At 47.7% G+C, this 21,861-nt stretch overlaps 1 protein-coding gene across 1 annotated transcript in view; it reads right to left on the reverse strand.

Moving 5' to 3' along the window:
* The window catches only part of Tanc1 (tetratricopeptide repeat, ankyrin repeat and coiled-coil containing 1), a 227,565-nt gene that overhangs the window by 23,085 nt on the left and 182,619 nt on the right, over positions 1-21,861 (reverse strand). The window contains exons 15-19 of the mRNA XM_050121991.1: positions 18,522-18,630; positions 17,382-17,504; positions 10,963-11,199; positions 9,077-9,262; positions 6,775-6,853 (exon numbers count right to left, since the gene is read on the reverse strand). Coding sequence (XP_049977948.1) covers positions 6,775-6,853; positions 9,077-9,262; positions 10,963-11,199; positions 17,382-17,504; positions 18,522-18,630 — 734 coding nt within the window. The remainder of the gene's footprint in view (positions 1-6,774; positions 6,854-9,076; positions 9,263-10,962; positions 11,200-17,381; positions 17,505-18,521; positions 18,631-21,861) is intronic.

Raw genomic sequence — 21,861 nt, forward strand, 5'->3', positions numbered from 1 at the left:
CCTTCCTAGACCAGGATGGAGCGGGGAGGACTTTGGACTTTCCACAGGGCAGGGAACCCTAACTGCCCTTCAGACTGGAGAGGGAGGGGAGAGGACTGGGGGGAGGTGGAGAGGAGAGGGAGGAGGAGGGGAAAAGAGAGACAGGGAGGGAAATGGGAGGCGGAAATTTTTTTTCAATAAAAAATTATATTAAAAAAAATGACCACTAAGCTATGAGTGAAGCGCTTTCTATACAATGCTTCATGGCTTTGCATATGCATAAATCCGTTTCATACACAAGCCAACTCCTGGGAGGCAAATACTACTCTTATCTGTTGCAAATAAGGAAAGAACGGCCCAGAAAAGTTCACCAGCTTGCTTAAGCCATGTAGAAGTGGGAGCTGGTTGCCGAGTTCTTGGCTTCTTCTCTGTTGCCTCTAGGAAGTCAGCTTTAAAGATACTGAACTCACCAAACAACTGCTTGTAGGTGTCTTTAGAAGGAAAAGACCAGAACAACGAATGATTCTATGCTTCCTAAGAGCTGCAACGGGGAGGTGGTAGTGCACACCTTTAATTCCAGCACTCAGGATGCAGAGGCAGGCGGATCTCTGTGAGCTTGAGGCCAGCCTGATTTATAAGAGCTAGTTCCAGGACAGGCACCAAAGCTACACAGAGAAACCCTGTCTAGAAACAAAACAAAAGAGCTGCACTGCCTCCTCCCATGTCATTAAGAACAGTCTGCATGCAATGGCCATGTTCCCTTCTCATTCTGGCCTGGGGCTCCTGAGGCTAGAACAACAGTACATCTTAGGGCACAGCAGTACCACTGTGTTCTTACTTGGATCTGAGTCCTGCCTCCCTTTGGCCCCTATTCTGATATTATTTCAAACATGCCTTGGGAATAATGTGAGTTATAAAAAAACATAAATTCAACCTAAACACAATTCCCTGAAGTAAAGATGATGCTAATCCTACTTCACATGTGCTTTGCGCCTCTAAACATCTGTATGAAGACCACAGCTTTGAACAGCTGTCACTCCTGCAGCACACTGAGAATGGTCCAGCTACCTGCCAAGACACTGAAGGCGTGAAGACATTGAAGTCCCTTACAGTGGAGCACAGGCTGAGCTGGACAAGGTCACGTGCAGGACATCACATCGGGTATGAGTGAAAAGAAGGATGTGTCACACACATCTCTGGGTCAGTGTCACAGACATTCTCCAGAGACCCCAGAGCATACTGGACAAGCACTTTTTTCCCTGTCTCTCACTGGCCTTGTGCTCTAAGGGGAACGAATAATGTCTCAAATCCTTAAATCAAAAACTTTCAAGAACACCAGCATAATGCTTCAAGTTTTAGATCTTTGAACATCACTGATTATGAAAATATCCCACTGTGGAAAACTCACGAATCCAAAATATTTATGGCCCTAAGCATTTTAAATAAGGGGGAGATATATACATGTGTGTATACATATACATACACATACACAACATAGGCACACACACACAACTTGTATGTAGGAGGATCAAACTGAACCCAGCAAGCTTAAAACATAAATTCTTACTAAAAGCCTCCCAACCCACCTAAAAACCAAAGCTAAAATTCAAATGAGCAAGTAGTCATTTTTAAACTAATACAATAAGGCACTTAGCTTTTTGTGTTTTGAGGCAGCTATGGATAAACCCAGGTTTCCATGGCCTGACACACCTAAGATTCAACAGCCACAGAAAGGGAGGTGGTTCAGAGAGACAAGAGGGACACTTAAATCACAAAGGATGAAACCCTCTTTCCCAGCTCTGTGATCTCATGTGGACAGAGGTATATGCATACATTCTGCCCTATGATTGGAGGCCTGAAGACATGGTACCCCACGTGACAGGGCACTTGGGACAGAGGTGATCAGGTTTCACCCCAAAATATACAACAGTGAAAAGGGACTAGGTATGCCTCAACCAACTTGGAAAAGTGGTGGTGTGCATGTGTGCACACACACCGTAGCCCAAATCTCCCACTCCACTTACAGAGGAGAAAACTTGGCTCATCTTAGGAACAGCAAATCAAGCATCTTTGGCAGCCTTGGCAATGGGAGCCAATTTCTTACAATAACCAAATTCCTTTGTAAGAGTTCACCAATAAAAATAGCACAGACTCAAAACAAAAGACTTGGCACTTGACATAAAGTATCTCAGCCAGACCTAACTAACTCTGATGGGACATGCTGGGACACGCCCTTTCAAAATCATTTCAAAGTTAGGGAAGGACAGCCCGCAGAGGCAGCTAACATCCCATATTCTCAAAGTCCAGGGCGAAGGGCCTCTGAGGAAGCAGCCAAGGCAGTACACAACAGCTTCCTGGAGAGCAGTTAAGGGCCCAGAAGAACAAGATATTAGAGATACAAGGGGGAGGAGGGGGAGCAGGAGCCATGCCCATACCACACCAAAAAGTAATATACTCAGCAGCTGGCAGGCCTAACACACTCACACGCATGCAGATGTGCAAGCGTGCGCGCGCACACACACAAGCACTCAGCAGTGAATCCAATAAGGCCAGCAGGACAGGACAACCACCAAACAAAATCACATCACTGGCTTCTTGCCTTTCCCCTATCCACCAAGTATTTCTCCCAAATAAATCTATAAAATAATATCCCATGCCTTAAAGTGGTAAGGCTTTCTTTTCTTTTATTCTTCTCACTTGGAGCCCACACAAGGAGCCCTTGATTAGACCAACACCATCAACTCCTCTGCTCAGCAGCGTGGGCAGGTATGTAACCAACAGCACCAGGGGCATCACCTCTATCCCTCCAAAAACTCTCTGGGATAGCACTAGACCAGGTGTCACATGGAAGCTAGAAACAGGCATTCCAGCCCTTGGGCATCTCTCGGTGTGTGGACCAAAGCATCTCCTCAAAGAACAGCTCAACAGTCCCATGGAGGGAGCTGCAAAATGACATGAAATCTGTGGGGAAGAAGTCTGCTTTCAGGGAACAAGCTAGAAAATGGGGGCCCACTTCTATCTATTCCACATCCAGAAGCAGGGTGCAGACCCACACTGGACAGCAGCCAGGAGTTTGGAAACATGGTGTGTCAATTCCCACAGCACAGCATTAGGTCACTAGTGAAATGTCCCTGGTCATTTTGGCTTGGGCTGATTCACATCAAACACCACCATGGAAACAGTAACTCATTTTAACCGGGACTTTGTGGGAGCCAGAGCTGACTCGTCACGGCAGTGGAATGCTGAGACAGATAACCCAGGCATCCGATGGGCTCGTGCCATGTTTCGGGCTAGCCAGAAACTGTGGGACCGTCACTGACAGTCTGTGGGTGTCAGAGTGGCAGCCTCGAGGGCGGTGCGGTTTCTGCTAACAGGCCACACACCTTATTCTCCACGGAAGAGGAGGAGGGGAAGAAAGGGGAGAAAGGGAAAGGGGAGGCGGTAGCTCAGAGCTATTTCAACAACACAACTTACTTTGAAGGGCTTGAGTCTGAACCCTAGGCAGATAAGAAGCACGGCCTGATGAAAAGGAAGGCTTTCCTAAGTGAAGCCCTCTGCTCCCCAGATCAGCAGGCACTGAAGAGTTTTCTAAAACCTCGGGGTTCACTGCAGGGCCCAGACTAAACACAGCTGTAGATGCATGGCAGACTGTGTGATGAAGTTCCTGCCCTTCTAACCCAGCTCCTTCATGATGCTGTGTGTGGGCCATCAGCAGTGAGATGTTCCAGAGTCAACAGCACAGAACCAAGCCTCCTCCCGATGACCCCACCCTGTGAGGTCTCTTCTGGCGAAAGCAGTTATCCCTTCAGACAACCAGTAGGGGCCATGAGGCCCACACCTGGACCCTGTGAAGTACAGCGAGCCTGCAGGAGTCTGTCCTGATAAGACAGTGGAGAACTACTTTGTAGAGGAGCTGGCGCCCACCTGAGCATCTCCCTACAGTGACAGCTGACACCGCACACCCAAGAGGGTGGAGACGTTGCATAGAGAACAGTGCACCCTTCAGACAGGTGGGTGAGCCTGAAACAGACATGGAAACCACTTTTATAAGCCCGTCAACATCTTAAAGCCAAGGTGTTCATAACTAAATCTACACCGAGCAGACTTGTAATAGATAGACGAGCTCCAGGAGAAATAATGAGTGTATTCTCCACACAAAGCACCCAGTTGTTCCTCTACCTTCCCACACCCTACATGGAGTCACACCGGGATCCTGGCCTATGCTGTGACCAACATAGGGATGTTCTGAGCACAAAGCACTATTGAGAATACGCCGGAACGAGGACCAGATGAACCACGGACCAAGCAACCACTTTCCCTGTTGAGAATTCCCAAAGTGATGAGGACCAAACATGCGGAGCACCCCCACAACACACACACACACACACACACACACACACACACACACACACACACACACACACGGGAAGGGCCAGACTCGAGTGCGCAGCCGGGAGCGGCTGCTTACAGAGGGAGCTTGGTGACGAAGGCTGTGACTTGTTGGCTCTTGTCATCGAAGGAGGAAACTAAGTCGGAATGCTGCTTTTTACCTCACTCGTGTCTCATTCCCACACTTGGCCAAATCAAAACCCAGACCTCAGCTTCCAGACAGCACAGGTATCTGCTGATGCTCTCATCTAAATCACAGCGTACAAGGTTGCACAGCTGCGGAAGGCAGGAAGGTTATCAGGGATGGCGGAGTGTCAGCAATGGTGCCGCCATGGTTTTGTCGACACATAAGTCCTAGGGAGCAGCAGTGGCTCCCTAAGCATGACAGACAGCTGATGGGTTTTTTTTTTTTCTTACTGTGAATGTTAAAATTTAAAACTATCTCAATAAAACTCTTGGCGGTTGGGTGCAGTGGAGCACACCTATAATCCTAACTCTTAGAAGGGTGAGGCAGTAAGATTGCTGCCAGCTAGAGGCTAATTTGGTCTTCGTAGTCTATTCTAAGGCAGTCAAGCAACAAGAACAGGTCAGTCCCCTTCCCCAACTTCTTCCCTGCCACCCGCCACCCCAACTTCAAAGATCTGGGACTACCCGGAGTCTGAGCCCAGAGTTCCAATCAGAACGTCAGCCAACCCACCAACTACTGGGCTCTGGGAGAAGAAGCGTGCTGAACCTGACCCCAAACACCACTTAAGAGACTCCCACAAGCCAGTGTGTTGGGCACAAATTCCCTGTCTGGGAAGGTGTTTGCAATTGATAGCTGCCGGTAGAGAGAAAATCAGTTTCTTCAATGAGGTGACACTGGGTGTACCAACCTACACTCCAGGGCAGGTCTCGTGCTCAGGAGCAGTTGGCCAACACAAAAGGGATTCCATATGTGTGTGTATGCATGTGTGTATGTACACGCTTTTTTTTTTTTTTTTTTGAGAAAATAAAGAACATGAAGTTGGGTGAGAGAGGGTTCTGGAAAAGGATAGGGAAGGAGAATATGATCAAGATATTATATGAAATCTTAAAAAGTAAACAGAAGGAAGCGCTCAAATCAAAAACCTCTTGGCTGACTGAATTCATCCAAATCCTTACTAATGATGCTAAGAACTGCTTTCTAGGTCACGAAGTCTGAAGACGGCACATAAGGCCTTGTAAGAGAAGGGCTGAACAAGTCTATGGCTTTTCACCAGACTCATGTACAGCAGCAAGGAGATAAATACTATCAACAACCTCTTGGAAGCAGGCGAGTCCCTGACGGGAGCACAGCTCAAGCCAATACCTAGGATTATGGGGAGGGAGAGCCTGAAGCAGGGAACCCAGCCCTGCTGAGCCTAGGCTTCCAACTCTCACAAAGTGTGACACAATAAATGTGTGCTTTTTTTTTTAAGTGTGAAGTCTTTAATTTCTCAAGTGTCTCTTTAGACATCAACCAACTGGCAGCACCTCAACGGGGAGGGGACAGACATTCGGGACGGAGCCATACCATCTGGAGTCCTACACTTTCTCTGCAATCCATGCCATGCCTCGCTCCGCCTGCAGTCCACAGCGAGAGCTACAAAGCCAGCTGACAGTGGCTTCCCAGAGTGAGCCATGTGGCTCTGAAGGGCAGGCCTGCATGCCCACCAGGAAAATCTCTGAGGCTTCTCCCAAGTGTGAGCTAGCTAATAAACTCTCCACACCACCATCTGCCTTGTTAGCAAAGAACTTAGAAGCATGAGGAACAGATCTGTGCAGGAGAAATGGCAAATGCATGCATCCTGGACACAGCCAGGAAACAGGTTAAGCATCTTGGATACATCTGTTGAATGGGAAATCTCAAAGCAGCAGTATCTTCATTAATCTGAACATTAATCTTTCTTCCCAAGCAAGTCCCGCAGACCCCCCTCCTCTGACCAACGGAAAGGGACTTTGGACTGTATTCAGTATTTTATACGGGGCTATGAGACCTGACTTCTACCCTCATTCCACAAGGCAGAGTGGGTTGTGCACTTCTCTACTGAGCCACCTCTGATTCCCTTGACAACGGACTGCTGCCTAGCTCTCTTGGCAGGCATCAAAGGAAGATCAGGTAGGTCGGGACAGGTGCAAACTCAATGCCCCACACTAAGGCATTTCCACTGGGTGCTCCTCAAGTGCGTGGTAATTGCTGCTCTACCTCAAAATGCATCCCTTTTATGGCTTCCACAGAAGTTTTATTACTCATTTGGCAAGCTTAGGCGCCAAATGCCTCGTGATAAAATAAAAACAAGGAGTACACTCATCGCCAAGTCATTCCTAAGACAATCAGGCCACGGCGGCGGGGCTGAGACATCACGCAAGCTGCCCCCCGACTACAAACAGTGGGAGCATAATTACCTGTTTCTCCCCACAATGTGTCGGTGCCATTGACTTCGATATCATGTTCTTCTGCCATTCCCAGCAAACACTGGACTACCTGTCAGACGTGGCAAGGTGATTTAATGAGCTCTTGGAGCAATAGGTGCTTATTATAGCCCGTCTATCAAAGGAGAGAGTGTCGGATTTTAACCATTATTATCTTGTGCTGCACAAGTAGAGAAAATAGAATGAAAACCATTTCCAAACGTAATTTGTATGCTAGTCACACTTGCACTTGGAGAATTAAAAAAAAAAAAAAAAAAACGATCTCAGTGAATTTCGGCAACTCTGCTCAGGATTACCAGGTACTTGGAATTCTAATGAACTCCAACATGACCCAAATATGCCAGCATAATCAACAGAGGGCCCAGCAGATCACAGAAAGTGCAGCTTCTGCATAAATCACCATTAGTGCATTCTTTACGAGGAAGGAAAACAAGGTGATGTAGACTTGTTACAGTAAAAAGTTTCTTTTAGTATTATCCGAATGATTTTTCTACTGACAGCACTGCCCCTCTCTCCCTTCTGGGCGTCTTCCCACTGAAGAGCAGAGCAGGTTTACAAGTTGCTTGCTCTTGGGGAGAGATGGAGTACCTGTGCCCTGGACTGGAGCCAGCATCCTCCTGAATGACAGGAGAGTGCGACAAAGCCATTTTCCAGGCTCCCAATCTGTATTGTTTGCGGTCTGCTGACTGGGTCTCCTGCTAATCCCCAGAAGCTGTGGGTGCTCCTTGAATGGCAGGAGGAAATCACAGACCTTGAAATGGAGTGATTATGTCTGGGCGTACAGTCTGTCACGAACCTGGTACAACCACAACACTCACAAGGATGGGACAGGAGGAGGGTGGGCCAGAGGAGGAAGGAAGAGAGAGGGCAAGGGGGGCTGTGTACTCTGAAGATGGAAGAAGCAGGTCTGAGCTAGGGAAGGGGGTGGCCTCTAGAAGCTAGAAAACCCAGAAAAGGCTGGCTCCTGGAGCCTTGAGGGAAGCTGGCTCTTCTCACCTTAAAATTAGATAGCTGACCCCTAGAGCATTAAGATTAAGTGTGTGCTGTGTTTTAGTCGCTGAGGGTCTGGTCATTTGCTGTGATGACATTAGGAAATTAATGTCCTCTTTGGGACTTCTAAGGAATCTTGCTTCTCTGCCTGAAATGAGCATTGGTTGTGCTGAGGTAGTTCAGTGTTCTCCAGGCCGACTCCTATGTGGTGGACCCGAGAAATGAAAAGCATCACTTTCAAACACGGGGCATGTGTGTCATGTGGGGGTGTGCACATGCTCACAGGCCTCCTAGGGATGGCATGTTGGAGCCCCTCATTCAGACAGTGGGAGGAAGAGGCAGAACATGGTGTCCCACGCTTGTTGTTCCTGCACTGGGGAGGCAGAGGCAGGAAGAGCGGTAGTTATAGAGACTAGGCTGTATGAGGTCTTGTTTTTAAAAAAACCAAGACAAACAGAATAAGAAAATATCTACATTTTTCAGATATGTATACAGTATTTAACTATAACGTACGCATGCCAGATATTAGCCAGTCAGCTATGCATGCTTATCTGCATATCTGCCATCGTGTGTAAGTGCCAAATACCAGCCAGCCAGCTTGGCATTCAAATTTTAGTCATCTGGGGGAAAGAATATCACCAAAAACTGGCACCTTCAGCTGCTTAAAGATAGCAAAGAGTGAGAAAAACAGGGCAAAGTGGGAGCAAATGCCATTACAGTCACAGCCGAGAGGCAGAGAAACAGGCCAGCTGAAGACAAGCAGCCTTCAAGCGTAAAGCTAGTGACGTCCATCAGAGAGAGACGCTGCGTTGATCTCCCCTTTGGTGTGGGAAATCCAAACAAAGGGCCCTCACTGGCTCTCAGCGCACCCAAGCTCTGTTTTTAAAAACCCTTCACACACTGAAGCATGATTTCAGACTAGGGTTCCATGGGATTGGTCTTAAGGACCAAAGAAGGAGCCAAAGGGGCTGGGCAGAAAGATAGCAAAATGGAGGTAATGCAGAAGAGGAGAGGAAGGGAGAATGAGAGAAACAGTGAGCACCCACAAGGGCTTCTGCGTGGGAGGAGAGTGCTCTGCCCACATGCCCACAAGACCGTGGGCCTCACTCACAGCAAGGATACAGAGCCACTGGAAGCCCTCTTCTGGCTCAGGTCAGCAGCGACTTCTTGAAATCCTGGGTTCCTTTTGCTGCGGTGGCTCTCAACTTAGAGGGTCGTGACCAAACAACAGACGTTGGGCTACAGCATCTTATACCTCAGGGAGCAACCCTACAGCCCCACTCACCGAGCTGTGGCCCATGCTGGCGGCTGCCGTCAGTGCCTGCTGCAGGGCTTGGCTCTTCCTTAGCGTGCCAGGCTGGGGAGGACCCGCTGACCACTCACAATTCAGGAGGTACTGGAGAATGTCACTGTGGCCCCGTAGCGCGCTGTGAACGAGTGCACACTGACCCTTCTTATCCAAGTGGTCTACCTGGGGAGCAAGGCAGGACAAAGGCATAGGTGAGCATCCTCTATACACTGAGAGAGCGAATGCCCTGAAGGCTAGAAGCAAACTCGGGCTGTTGCAAAAGAACAAGGGCTCACATTCCATCCTGTCTTTCTGAACAGCAACGAACCTTTGTCTCCCTTCACTGTGGTAAGAACACTCAGCCAGGCCTCGGGCTCCCTTTACAGGACTAGCAACCACAAGACAGTCTTCTCATGCACTCATCTCTCAGCAAACTGCACAGAGCTCACAGACGGAACCCTCAGACAAAGCCCTGTGCTTCTCAATGGGGTTCTTAGATGAAGTCATTTCAGGCTGCTCTGAGACCTTCGGTCACTGAACCAGGGAGCCACAGAAAGGCAAGGCTCTAGAGAACACAGATCTAAAGGCAGGAGGACAGAGGAAGAATGGGCAGGGAGACGACCTGGGACATACCGGCTCATCAATGAAAGCCACAGAGCTGGGAGGTGCCAGCTAGTCAGAAGAAACCTGAGTGCTGAACCCCCAGCATTCCTTACCTAAATGGGGGCATCCTAGGACCCAGCTCTGACATGTTTGCAAAACTAGGGACATGCTGCCTCATCACTCGGAGACTCTGCAAGAGTCCCCAACATGACAGCGAGCCTCTACCTGCAAGCTTTCAGATGTGACAGCAGAGACACCACTGGCCTCAGAAGAAAGCTAAGAGACAGCTGACATCCAGAAATTGAGGCATGTGCCGTGCAGCAGATAGGAATGCACCCCCAAAACTGGAGCTGAGGTTCAGACGTCCCAAATGTTGGACTTTTAAGAAAAGCAAACAAACAAAACAAAACAAACATTTCTGTATCTACTATAAGCCTAACTTAACAGGCAAAAGACAGTTAGCAGTGCTTTACCCATTGCTATTCAACAGGCTCATTTGCCTGTGAAAAGTGCATATGCATAGTTTAAGCTGAAGAGGAGCTATGCCAAGCTCAGCACCCATCTCACTTCAGCTAGGAGCCTGGGACTTCATATCCTAACGCCCGCACCAGTGTCCCGGCACTGTCCCTGGCATTCCAGACAGATGAGGCCCAATGTTCCAGGTGGGAATGGAATGATTTTAGACAGTTCCCACAAAAGCATATGACTTCTAAACCAGAGAACTCATGGGATTGCCTTAAAAGAATCATGAAACAGGACAAGAGGGGGCACTTGGACTGGCGTAACGTAAACATTTAAAATCTTTCCAACAGGGCTGGCAAGATGGTTCAAGAGGAAAAGGCACTTCCTACCCAGTTTAATTCCCAGAACCCATATAGTAGGAGAGAACCAACTCTCTCCAGGGAGCGCACACGCACACATGTGTACACATGTGCACACACACACACACACACACAAACACACACATGAAAAAAAATTCTGAAAAATCTAAACAATTGTGGTACCATGTTAGATTCTAAAATAGATTCAGTGGCCAGGAATCTGCCTGGTACAACAGCAAGCAGACCAAAAGTTTAGGCACATATAGCTACCTCTTCCTGGGGTTCCAACCAGATGCCCCGGCCTTCTACACCGATTCTATAACCTCTTAACTCACTTCACAAAGCTGAAATCCTCCAAGCCTGGCCTAGTGGCCGACAATCCCGGTAATGACAGGAAGATATTTCCCACCCCCTCCGTCACCCCGCTGTCAGCTTCCGCGGCAAGAGGCCGCTGCTTACCCTTGCCCCCTTCTTGATCAGCAGACACACCAGCTTCATGTGGCCCGCGGCAGCTGCGTAGCAGAGCGCGTTCATACCATTCTCGGACATCCCATCCAGGCAGGCGCCAAATTCCAGAAGCAGGGTCACAACCTCCTCATGGCCAAGGTGAGACTGGACGCACAGGATGGGGGCGTTATTTAACACTTCCGTCCTGTAGTTCACGTTGGCACCTCCCAAAATCAGGAGCCGGCTCACCTGTCGGACAATGTCCCCCAACAAGATTAACATCATACATATGTTAGTCTTAACAGCATCTGCGAAGAAGGGCAGAATCTGCAGCTTTTTATTCCAACAGATCTCAAGGTTGAAATGTACCAGCAGCCAGTGTATGCACACTCGTGCATGTGCGTGAATGGTGTGTATGTGTGCACTCACTCATGCACATGAACGTATGTATGTATATATGTATGTATGTATGTGTGCATCTTCACTGTTGGAAACTGCCCAAGTTCATCCAAATAATGGAAAACAGAATGCACTGTGAACTACTTCTGGGGATATATCCACAATGACTGAAAGCAGAGTCCTGAAGAAATAAGCACACCAAGTTCATGTCACCAGCATTCATGGAGGCTGAGCCAGAAGCAACCCCAGGGTCCACCAGCTGAGGATGGATAGATGTATGCCAACAGTGGAAAGATTCGGGCTCAGAAAGGAAGTATGGTGATGCTACAACAGAGACGAATATGAAATATGCTAAATAAGCAAAAAGACAAGGGCCACATGATGATACTATTATGATACTATAAAGGATGTACCCAAAGTATTCAAACACAGACGCAAGCTGAGCATGGCTTCCAGGTATAGACAGAGGGGAAACCAGAGTGTTCAGTGGCTAAAGAGACCTACTTTATGAAAAATTCTAGAGATTTACAACATTAAATCTAAACAGACTATGCTGACTTAAAATTAAACACAGGGTTTCTCTGTAAACAGTTCTGACAGTCCTGGAATTCACTTTGTAGACCAGACTATTCTTGAACTTACAGAGATCCCCCTGCCTCTGCCTCCCGAGTGCTGGGATTAAAGGTATGCGCCACCACTGCCCAGCAGATGTTAAATTTTCTATTATGGATTTTTAGTCCATCACAAGTGAAAATAATTTTTTGGCACGTATAGTACCTTCTCCTTCCTCATGCCCTACATAAAACATCTTCAAAAGATTTATTTTTTTTTTACTTTATGAAGATGAATGTTTTGCCTGCATGTATATTTGTGCTATCCTGTGCATGCCTGGTGTTCACAGAGGTCAGAAGATGGCATCAGATCCCCTATAACCAGAGTTATGAATGGTTATGAGCCACCACATAGGTGCTAGGAATCAAGCCACGATATTCTGTCAGAAGAACAAGTGTTCTTAGCCTGGGGGTCCTCTCTCCAGGCCCTGGGAGGCAACTTTTTAATGTTTTCCAGTGAACGATAATATTATTGGTGTAGGAGCTACACTTTGACAAGCAACTACAGAGAAAATTCGCCATTTTAACAATGAAATAATAATCAAGGATGGAATCGTTAGCAACGAGATAAAGCCAAAAGAAAACACGAATAGTCTCTTTTCTCGACAAGAATATGTTCCTGCAAGGAGAAAGCAGAGAAACGTCCCTGTGACCTCGGATCGTGAGCACCGCACACCGACAGACAGCATGTCCTCTGCTGCTCCTGCTGACGACTGCACACAACACCTGCCAGGTATCAAGTTTCGGATTTACACATATTAAATTCACTAAACAGATGCAAATCTCTAACTAGAATCTCCTTCAAATGTCAAGATGATGAGGGAAAAAATGATACACTTTTCACACCTATAAAGATGTCCATACACGCATTTCTGCAACTGGTCCCTTTAAACAGCTCCAACCTGCATCCATCACTCCTCCTGCCAAGCCCCGACAGGTCCTCTGGGCTGACTATTTGATTGAAAACCCCAGAGACCATGTCATCTATTTGACTAGAGACATGTGGGGATTATTAAAAGATATAGAAAGGAGATGGGCATGTCAAAATTCTGGGTAGTTCAGTGATGTGTCCATGGAGTAGCTGATAGAATATTTACAAACTGTAGATACAGGAGAAACCATGGCCCATGGTGGCATCTCTTTGACATATTAGAACCCAAAATATGAAACGTTAAGGTGTCTCCATGCTGCTGAAGCTTGAACTCCACAAGACAGTGGTCCCCAGCTTTCTCTCTAACATTCTCTCCAGGACCATGGCATCAGTGTGAGTCCTCCGGTCCCAGGAACACTAAACAGGCCCTGCCTTCACAGTCTTTCCCCTTTCAGCTCCTCTGCCTTGAATGCTTGTTCCGCAGACAGCAAAGGATGTCTCTGTGAGTCTCTGTTCCAACAACAGAATGCCAAAGTGCAGTCTCCCCACCCCGCTCTAGGCACACTCCACGCCGGCAGAGACTCCTGGCCCTAATTATCCCTTAGCATGTTCCTGTGTTCTTAGCTCACTGCGCTGGACGCCGTTTCTAAACCAAGTCCACAGAGAAGAGATGCAAGAAAATCATTCTTCCATTCTTGGAGATCACATATGCACAGGGTCTTCCCTCATCACTGAGACCAGTACTTATCCGTAAGAAAGGGCGAGACATACAGCTGCCACGAGGAGGCCCTGTCAGGTCATCTGATCACCTGACCATCTGTCCAGCTGCTTATCCCATCAGAGGGATCGTCATCATCTGAATTCAGTGACTCTCAAAACCATTCTTCGGTGTCTCAGGGTTCCAGGCTCCTCTAGGAAACGGCCGTGTCACCCCGTTCTGCTCAACATGATCTCTGCAAACCTGGGTCCAGGAGTGCACTGGGCCCCGTGGTGCAGATCTGATTCTTGGATTCTTGGAAGGTGTGTTCTGGGGCACAGGCCTTCTCACCCATTCACATGCCATCTGCTTTGGTGAAACAGTTCCTTTTCGCTGCACTGCATTTTCACCACTTAAAACCCTGCCGGTTCCTAGATCATTCTTCATCGTTCTGAACCACACAAGGCACACTAGAAGTCACCAGAGCTTCGAAATCTCCAGAGCCTGGACCCTAGGCCAGAGACCCCGGCTTTACTGAGTCTGGGGCTCTGGTGACCCAGCTCCTAAGAGGATGGGCTTTGGAAGCAGGCTGTACATCCACAAGGGGACAGGTGTGCCTGTAGACACACTATGGCACACTGAGAATCAGGTGTCCTTCCATCCTCCGCTCCCTGGTCGAAAAATGGGAACAAAAGCACCCATTCCCTAGGTGGTTTTAAGATTAAATGTCAAAAATAACATTATGCTCCCCCAAGGAGAGAGGGAGGAAAGGAATCAGAGGGAAGGGGATAAGGAGGTAAAGGAAGTGGGGAGAGAGGGGGAAGAGAGGAGGAAAGAGAGCGAGAGAGAGGCTGACTCAGTACTATACTCAGTATTTCAAAAGTTCCAAAGACACATCAGCAGCTACTGTCATTATCCCCCTGTGTTTTCTTCAGAGTGAGGGCCCTGGAGCTCTGGGGGCCCATCACCCACCCACTGCCCAGTGTGTACCCTGAGACGATCCACAGTACAAACAGGATGGAGGGCCTCACAAGCCAGCCACCATCTCAAGGTTCCCAGGTGCCCGCAGCCCAGGAGGCGTCACAGTTTCCAGAGCCACGGGGAGCAGCAATGAAAACAATCCACCTGGGTACACAGGCCACGCCAGGCGCTTTCCCAGGAGCTTTGGCTGCCAGTTTTCTGATCGCTGGGAGGTGGCGTTTTGTTATCTCCTTTTCAGAAGTGAGGACTCGAGTGTTCAGAGTGGGCAGGGCGAAGGTAGCTCAGGACACAAAGCAGTTGCTGCTGCAGAGCAGGGCCGTAGCAGATCCTGTGTGGCCCACAGGAAGGGATGAGATGACTCATGCATTCGTGCCCATCTACAGGAGCTTCTCTTTGGCTGACACTTGAAAGTGGCGATGCAACCTAGCAACTTAGGAAAACACACACGGGTAGTGCGGCACCTCTGACAACAGGAACCTGGAGAAGTGCCAACCAGCTCAAGCTGCGAAGCGGCACGCTAGAAGCTTACAGAAGTGGGGCCATTATGTGTCCTGTTAAATTGTGACGCAGAGTCCAACAGACAAGTCCCTGCCTCTTTGCTGGTCTCTCCTTTAAGCTTGAGCAAAGCATCAGCAGCCCAATGCTCTCATGCATGTGAGGGCTGGCACCAGCCGTGCAACAACATTCTAGCAAACCAACCAGCTGGGCAGGATCCCAGTGGGCCATGCCGGGACAGGCCAGCATGAGTCTGCCCCAGTAACAGAGGCCACAGGACTAGCAATCGCCAGCACACTTCCAAAATTACCAAGCACTCATTCCCGAGCAAGTCATTTTAATTTGCCCAAAGTGGCAAACTGCAATTATTTTCAAAATGACATTCATTCCTGTATGACAACAGTTAATATTCTCTAAAAACAGTTCCTTAATTGCATGCATAATTTTAAATTACTGTAATTTGTTCAATATTCTGTGAAGACAGTTTTCTCCCTCATCAGAGACTTACAAGGACAAAAACAGAAGATAATGGAAGGACTTAAGATTGTAGAGCCAAGTTACATAAATTTGGGGATGGTACAGAGGTAGGGAACATGGGAATTTTATAAGACAAAGTAAAAATGAAGAATGCAAATTCGCCAGCACATTACGGGGAAAGCCGATATCCCGCAGAGAGAAGCTGTGTAGTCTGCTGTCTTGAAAACCCACATTCACGGAGTTTAACCTTTCCCACCCATTCCTCTACACACTTAGAGCCCACGGGAGTTAACATCTATGTCTATAAATCCATTAAGGTAGTGTAAACAGATATTGCCAGCTCATCCCTTCTTTTCTTCTTTTATATTTATCAGTTCTATGAAGAAGCCAAAAGCTATATACTGCTTTAGGCAGAAAGATGACCAATGTTATAGTAACCTAAACTTGAATATTTATAAAATCTAAGTGGAAAAAAAATCACAACACGGCTATCTTTATATGACGTCTAAAATTAGAACCATCCACTTCTGGGGAAACTCCATCTGGAAAGCAAGCTTTTCCTGGGCCAAGGGACAGCAGTGTGAACTGCTTCTCCTGCATTACGGAAATGGTTTCCTGCCTACCCACTTATGAAAACCTGCATGCAAGGCTCCATCAGGACGAAAGCACTGAGAGCTAGGAGTCTGGAGGACAGAACACGCACGAGGTCCCCAGGGTCCCTAGCGGCACGGCTCTTCTTCAGTGTGAAGGTCCCCAGATGAGGGGCTGAGTCAAGCTGAAGATCCACAGCGGGGAGCGGGGTGCCACAGGGATCCAGCCAGATTTTTCTCACCGCAAACACTATCTGTATCTACCTAGATACAACAGACACTCTGCTCTATACCAAGGTCCTACACTGGCCAGCAGGGTTCTGGGTCATCTACCTAGACTCACCCCCGTTAGGTCCTCCCTGATACCCACAATCCTTGGCATGTGATAACCTCACTCTTCAACAGAGACAGAGGAAGGCAGAGCAGCTCTAACTGGCAGGGGAAGCTCCACAGTGCAGACTCCAGAGCCACGGCCAAGGGACGAATTCTGAGGGGACAGTGAGCGAGGCAGGAAGAAGGGGAACTAAAGGGTCCAGAAGTGCTACCGATGTCTCCATTTCTGGTGCATGCAGTCCCTTTCTTGAGGGAAAGTGGATGCCAGATACCTGAAACCTGAACCAGGCCTTGCTTCCTTTTTCACTGACAAGCACACTGGGCTTCCTTTGGCTTTACTGTGAGAGAGCAGGTGCAATTATCACTTCGTAGAGACTCAGAGTGAAGACCCAGTCCCCCGAGTTTGCATAGCAGGGCATGTTAGGACGCGGGGCTGAACACGTCTGTGTGGCTATAACCAGAGATCTGGTCTACGGTGTGATTTTGAGTCAAAGACTGTGTTATACACTCTGCTAACAGGGAAGGAAAATCTCTCTGCAAAAGTACAGCAAGAAGAGCACGGCTGGAAAGCCACTGAGAACTGCGCAAAGCTGCTCTCAGCTCCGCCTGCAGCCAACCTACTAGTCTCTCCACCGCCAGGAGTGTGTGTCCCTGGAACCTGCAGGAAGCTTTCTGTGACCCACTGTTTTGGGTCAGCCAGATTGCTGTAATAATTCACGATACTAAAGATCCTGTTTCCCTGCAAAGCTCTCTGACCTCTGATTCCCTTTGTGGATTACCTGCTGACCACATCCTCTCTGCCATGGTCACTGTGAGCTAACAGAGTGGCCCTGTCTACCCTATCTCCCGATAGGGGGAGGGCGTGATGAGCATGCAGGGAAGACAGCACCAGGAGCTCACCAGCCCTCCCTGGAGCCTTGGCTGGCTAGACTGGCAGAGGAGGAATAGGCCTGGAACCCCTGCAGAAGGCGACTCACCTTCACATTGGGAGTATAGAGGTTCCTGAGCGAGGCCAGGGCAGCAGACAGCCCCTCTGTGCTGTAACCGATCCACAAGGCCTGCAGATGGCTCGAGGAGACTCCAGTCTTCTTACTGAGGCCCTGGAAACAACCAAGGACAGACGCCTGTGAGCGCTTCCTCCCAGCTGAGCATCAGTTTGAAAGTGAGCCTGCCCAACAGAGCTGTGCTGTACCCACAGGACCCCTTGGCCTGTAAGCACAGCTCAGGGTCAGGAAATCACAGACCTTGACCCTGGGAACTGAGGGAAAGAGATAAGGAGAAAACTTCCTTCTGCAGAAGGAAGTCAGAGGGTAAGAAATAAAGTACCTATAACTCCTGGTGTGGGACAATTCTGTATTCTGTCAATTATGATTTAAAAAAACTCTGACTGGCCAGTAGCCAGGCAGGAAGTATAGGTGGGACAACCAGACAGGAAGTAGAGGCGGGGCAAGGAGAACAAGAGAATTCTGGGAAGGAGGAAGCCCATTCCTTCCCAGTCCTGTCCAGACACCAAAGAAGCAGGATGTGACCTACCCTGCTGAAAAAGGTACTGAGCCATGTGACCAACATAGATAAGAATAATGGGTTAATATAAGTTATAAGAGCTAATAAGAAGCCCGAGCTAATGGGCTAATCAGTTTAACATTAATTTAGACTCTCTGTGTAATTTTCTTTGGGACCTAAAGACTGTGGGAACTGGGCAGGACAGAAACCCCAACAAGCAGGCCATCATGTTACAAACTCCTAATGAAGGAAGGGGTCTAGGCAGTGGCCAGTAGAGGCTGGTAGCATTACAAATAAGAGGCAAACTCAATGCTGTGTCTCCTGATATAGAATAGTCTCACTGAGCACTGTAATCTTGGCACTTTGCAAATGAAACAAAACCTCAAACCTGAGAAAGGCTCTAGACACACCTACCTAGACAGGAAATCCAGGGGAAGAGGCACACATCAAACCTCACTTGAGAAACAAGCAGGGCTGGAGAACCCAGGTGGTATGAAACATACAGGCCATGCAACTCGAGTTCTTTGATTAGGAACGACACACTAGGGAATGAGTGAAGGGCCCACAGACCTGCCTCAAATCTTCAAACCACAAAAAATTCGCGCAACCCTCACCTTGAAAATGTGTGCCTTCAGGATGTGGTGGCCGAGCTCCATGGTCTGCTGGCGGTTCAGCTTGCTCTCCTGCCGAGAGAACATGAACGCCAGTAGAGCGTGTCCGTTCCTAGGGCAAGAAATACAAAGGCTCGTGACAAAAGATCCCATCCATCCCACCACACCACAGGACCTCAGATGAGGATACCACAAGGCCCCTGAACTGTCACCTGTGGCCATCAGCATGAGTACACGGAACATTTAGGGAGCTCACCAGTCCTCCCTGGTTCTTTACAAAGACGGCCAGTGATGTTTATTCTGCAGCCATTTGCAGGCCTTTCCTGAGGTTTCCTACCTCTGCTGAGTAAGCACCTTCATGCCTGGGTCTCCAGAAACCCCTTCCTGCGCGTCACCGTCTCTCCCTCATCACCCGAAGTTTTTGTTTAAGCCCTGTCACAAAAATGCAAGACTCCATGACACCAAGGGTCTTGACTAAGTCACAGCTATAATCATGATGCCTAACAAGATGCCCAATAGTCAACAGACGAAGATGTGCTTATAGGAGGGAAGGTGGTACAGAATCTTCATGCCCTCAGCAACCCCCTCCCCCGTCACCATTCTGGGGCATAACTGGCAAAAGACAGACCTAGCCTTTATAAGGGGAAGAGAAGAAAAGCCAGGACCCTGCATAGCAATAGCTCCCGAGAAATAGAGCCTAGAAGAGCCACACATTTCAAACTCACACAGATCAGCCTGCCTCTGCCTCTGGAGTACTGGGGTTAAAGGCGTGTGTCCACACCCAGTTTGTAACAGGCTACTACAAAATCAGTAGGTTTCAACATACTAAAAGCCTGCTGAAAAAGAAATCCATTCACGGTAAGAAGGTGAGAGACCTCCGCAATGAAAATTAAAAGTCACTGAAGAAGGAAGCTGAAGAAGATACTAGAAAACTGCATCTCCTAGGTGCATAGACTGGCAATATACCATTGTTTAAATGGCCCGTATTATTGAAAGTGATCTATACAGTTAACACAATCCCTACCAAAATACCAATGACATTCTTGATACAACTAGAAAAAGTAAATTTTAACATTCATATGGAAGCACAAAAAGCTGGAAAATCCCAATGCAATCCCGAGTAAAAAGATCAATCCTGGAAGCTCAATACTTGATTGTAAAATATACTAGAGAACCATAGTAACAAAACCAGGAAGACAATGGAATAAAAACAAGGACAACTGGAACAAACCATAGGCCTAGAAATAAACACTTGTGACTACAGCCACCAGATTTCCCACAAGGTGCCAAAAATACATGCTAAAGAAAAGGTGGATTCTTTAACAAATGATGTTGGGAAAACATCCACACGTAGGAAAATGAAAGTGATGGAAATGGAGTTCACCGTGTTAGGTGAAATAAGTCCGGCTCAGAAGGACAAGTGCATTATGTTTTCTGTGTACAGTCTTGGAGAAAACAGCATGAAATGGGAGAAGAGATAAAGGGAAGGAAGATTAGGTATGGGGGGGGGGCTGCATATGATCGAACTATGTTAACTGCACATATGAAAGCATATAATGAAACTATTACTCTATAATTAATATACGCTAAAACTTGTAAATTACACGGTTACAGATGGTTCCACTGTGGGCAACAAGTAAGGACTTCAGTGTCCGGCCCAAGGGTTTTCAGGGCTCTCAGCAAAGCATGTGGCTTCCCGCCTGTCTGAAATCCTGTCATTCTGTGTCTGTGCAGCCCCCATGGACCCTATGACTGGTCTTCCCCAGTGCATCCATGCTCCATGTGCTCCTCTTTAGACCCAGAAACCAAACTGCGTTATTTCCTTCACCCACATGACCTTGTGAGTCACGCAGTGTTATAATGCCCCGTCTGCCTATATGAGAAAGTGGCCTCAACACATTAGATGATTTGCCCAAGACCAAATGGCTAGTAACTGAGAGTGGGCACCAGTCTCAAGAGCTTGGGCATGAGCGAGAACAACCCTGGGTACCTCCCTTCAGGGGCTCTCAGCAACTGGAGGAGACACATGTACCCATAATGCAATTCAGCCAGAAAGACGCTGCAAAGAGCCGCTGTGGGAGAAAGCAAGAAGCAGGCCCAATGAGACAATGTAACTTTCTGTCCTTCTCAGTTCCGGTTCCCCTTCCTCGGGGATTACATTGTCTGGATGATGCTCCTGACAAGACTTCAGGTGCCTGCATTATTGAACCCAAACCACTCAACACTCCCCCTCTTCTCTGGCCTCCTTACAACCCGGCAGAAGGGGTCTCTTGAGTGATGTGGGATGTCCTTCTGTATATGTGTTGCTTTTATTAGTTGATGAATAAAGCTCTTTGGGCCAATGGCTTAGAAGAGTAAAGCCAGGTGGGAAATCAGAACAGAGATATACATATATAGAGAGAGAGTAGGCCGAGTCAGGAGACACCATGTAGCTGCCCAAGGAGAAAGATGCCCAGAACCTCTACTGCTAAGCCACAACCTCGTGGTGATACACAGATTAATAGAAATGGGTTAATATTCTTCTGCTGGCTCTTCCCAGTCCTCCACACCATAAAAAAAGCTCCAGTCAGATTAATTTCTGCCAGAACACCCCCTGTGCTGTTTCTGAAGCTCTCCCTGTCTGCAGGAACACCTTCTTCCTATTAGAATCCTATATCCTTTTGCTTCTCAAGCTAATTGCATGGAGAAAATAGCAGATGGTTCTAGACCATGAGTCTTGTGAAATCCAGGCATGGTTGGGGGAGTCTAGCATCACACAGAGATTTAAAGTTGAATATCTCCTTTGAGAAGTGTTCACCACAATCTTTGAGGTATCCTTGCAAAATGGAACAAATACAGAAAATACATGAACAAAAAGAACAAAGCAGAAGGCATAACAGTACTTGACTTCAAAATGTACTACAAAGCTCCAGTTATCAAAACAGTATGGTAATTGCATAAACCCACATGGACCTCTAAAATACAACCAGCCTCTGGAAGTAAACTCACATTTTTACACCCAACTGATTTCCAACAAAAGTAATACTATTATGCACCAAAAAAAAAAAAAGGACTCTTTTCAATTAAGTAGAAGAGTAAAACTGAACATATCACTCACCACTTTAAAAATACCTCAAAAATAAAGACTTAAATGCAAGACTAAGAACCATGGGCAAGGAAAACAGGAAACACTTCAAGCCATTAGAATAAACAAGGACTGTCCAGAAGAAGACTTCAAAAGCACTGGAAACAGAAGCACGAAAAAGCAAGCAATGCCGATTTAACCACAAAGCTTGTGTATTAGAGATGGCCTACAGGTGGGTAAAGCGTTTACAAACACACCTCTGATGGGGGCTGCTCTCTC

This window comes from Alexandromys fortis, unplaced genomic scaffold (genome assembly GCF_014885135.2).
Source record: "Alexandromys fortis isolate MF-2015 unplaced genomic scaffold, M_Fortis_MF-2015_v1.1 scaffold_8_9099976_23576923, whole genome shotgun sequence".
Classification (NCBI taxonomy): domain Eukaryota; kingdom Metazoa; phylum Chordata; class Mammalia; order Rodentia; family Cricetidae; genus Alexandromys; species Alexandromys fortis.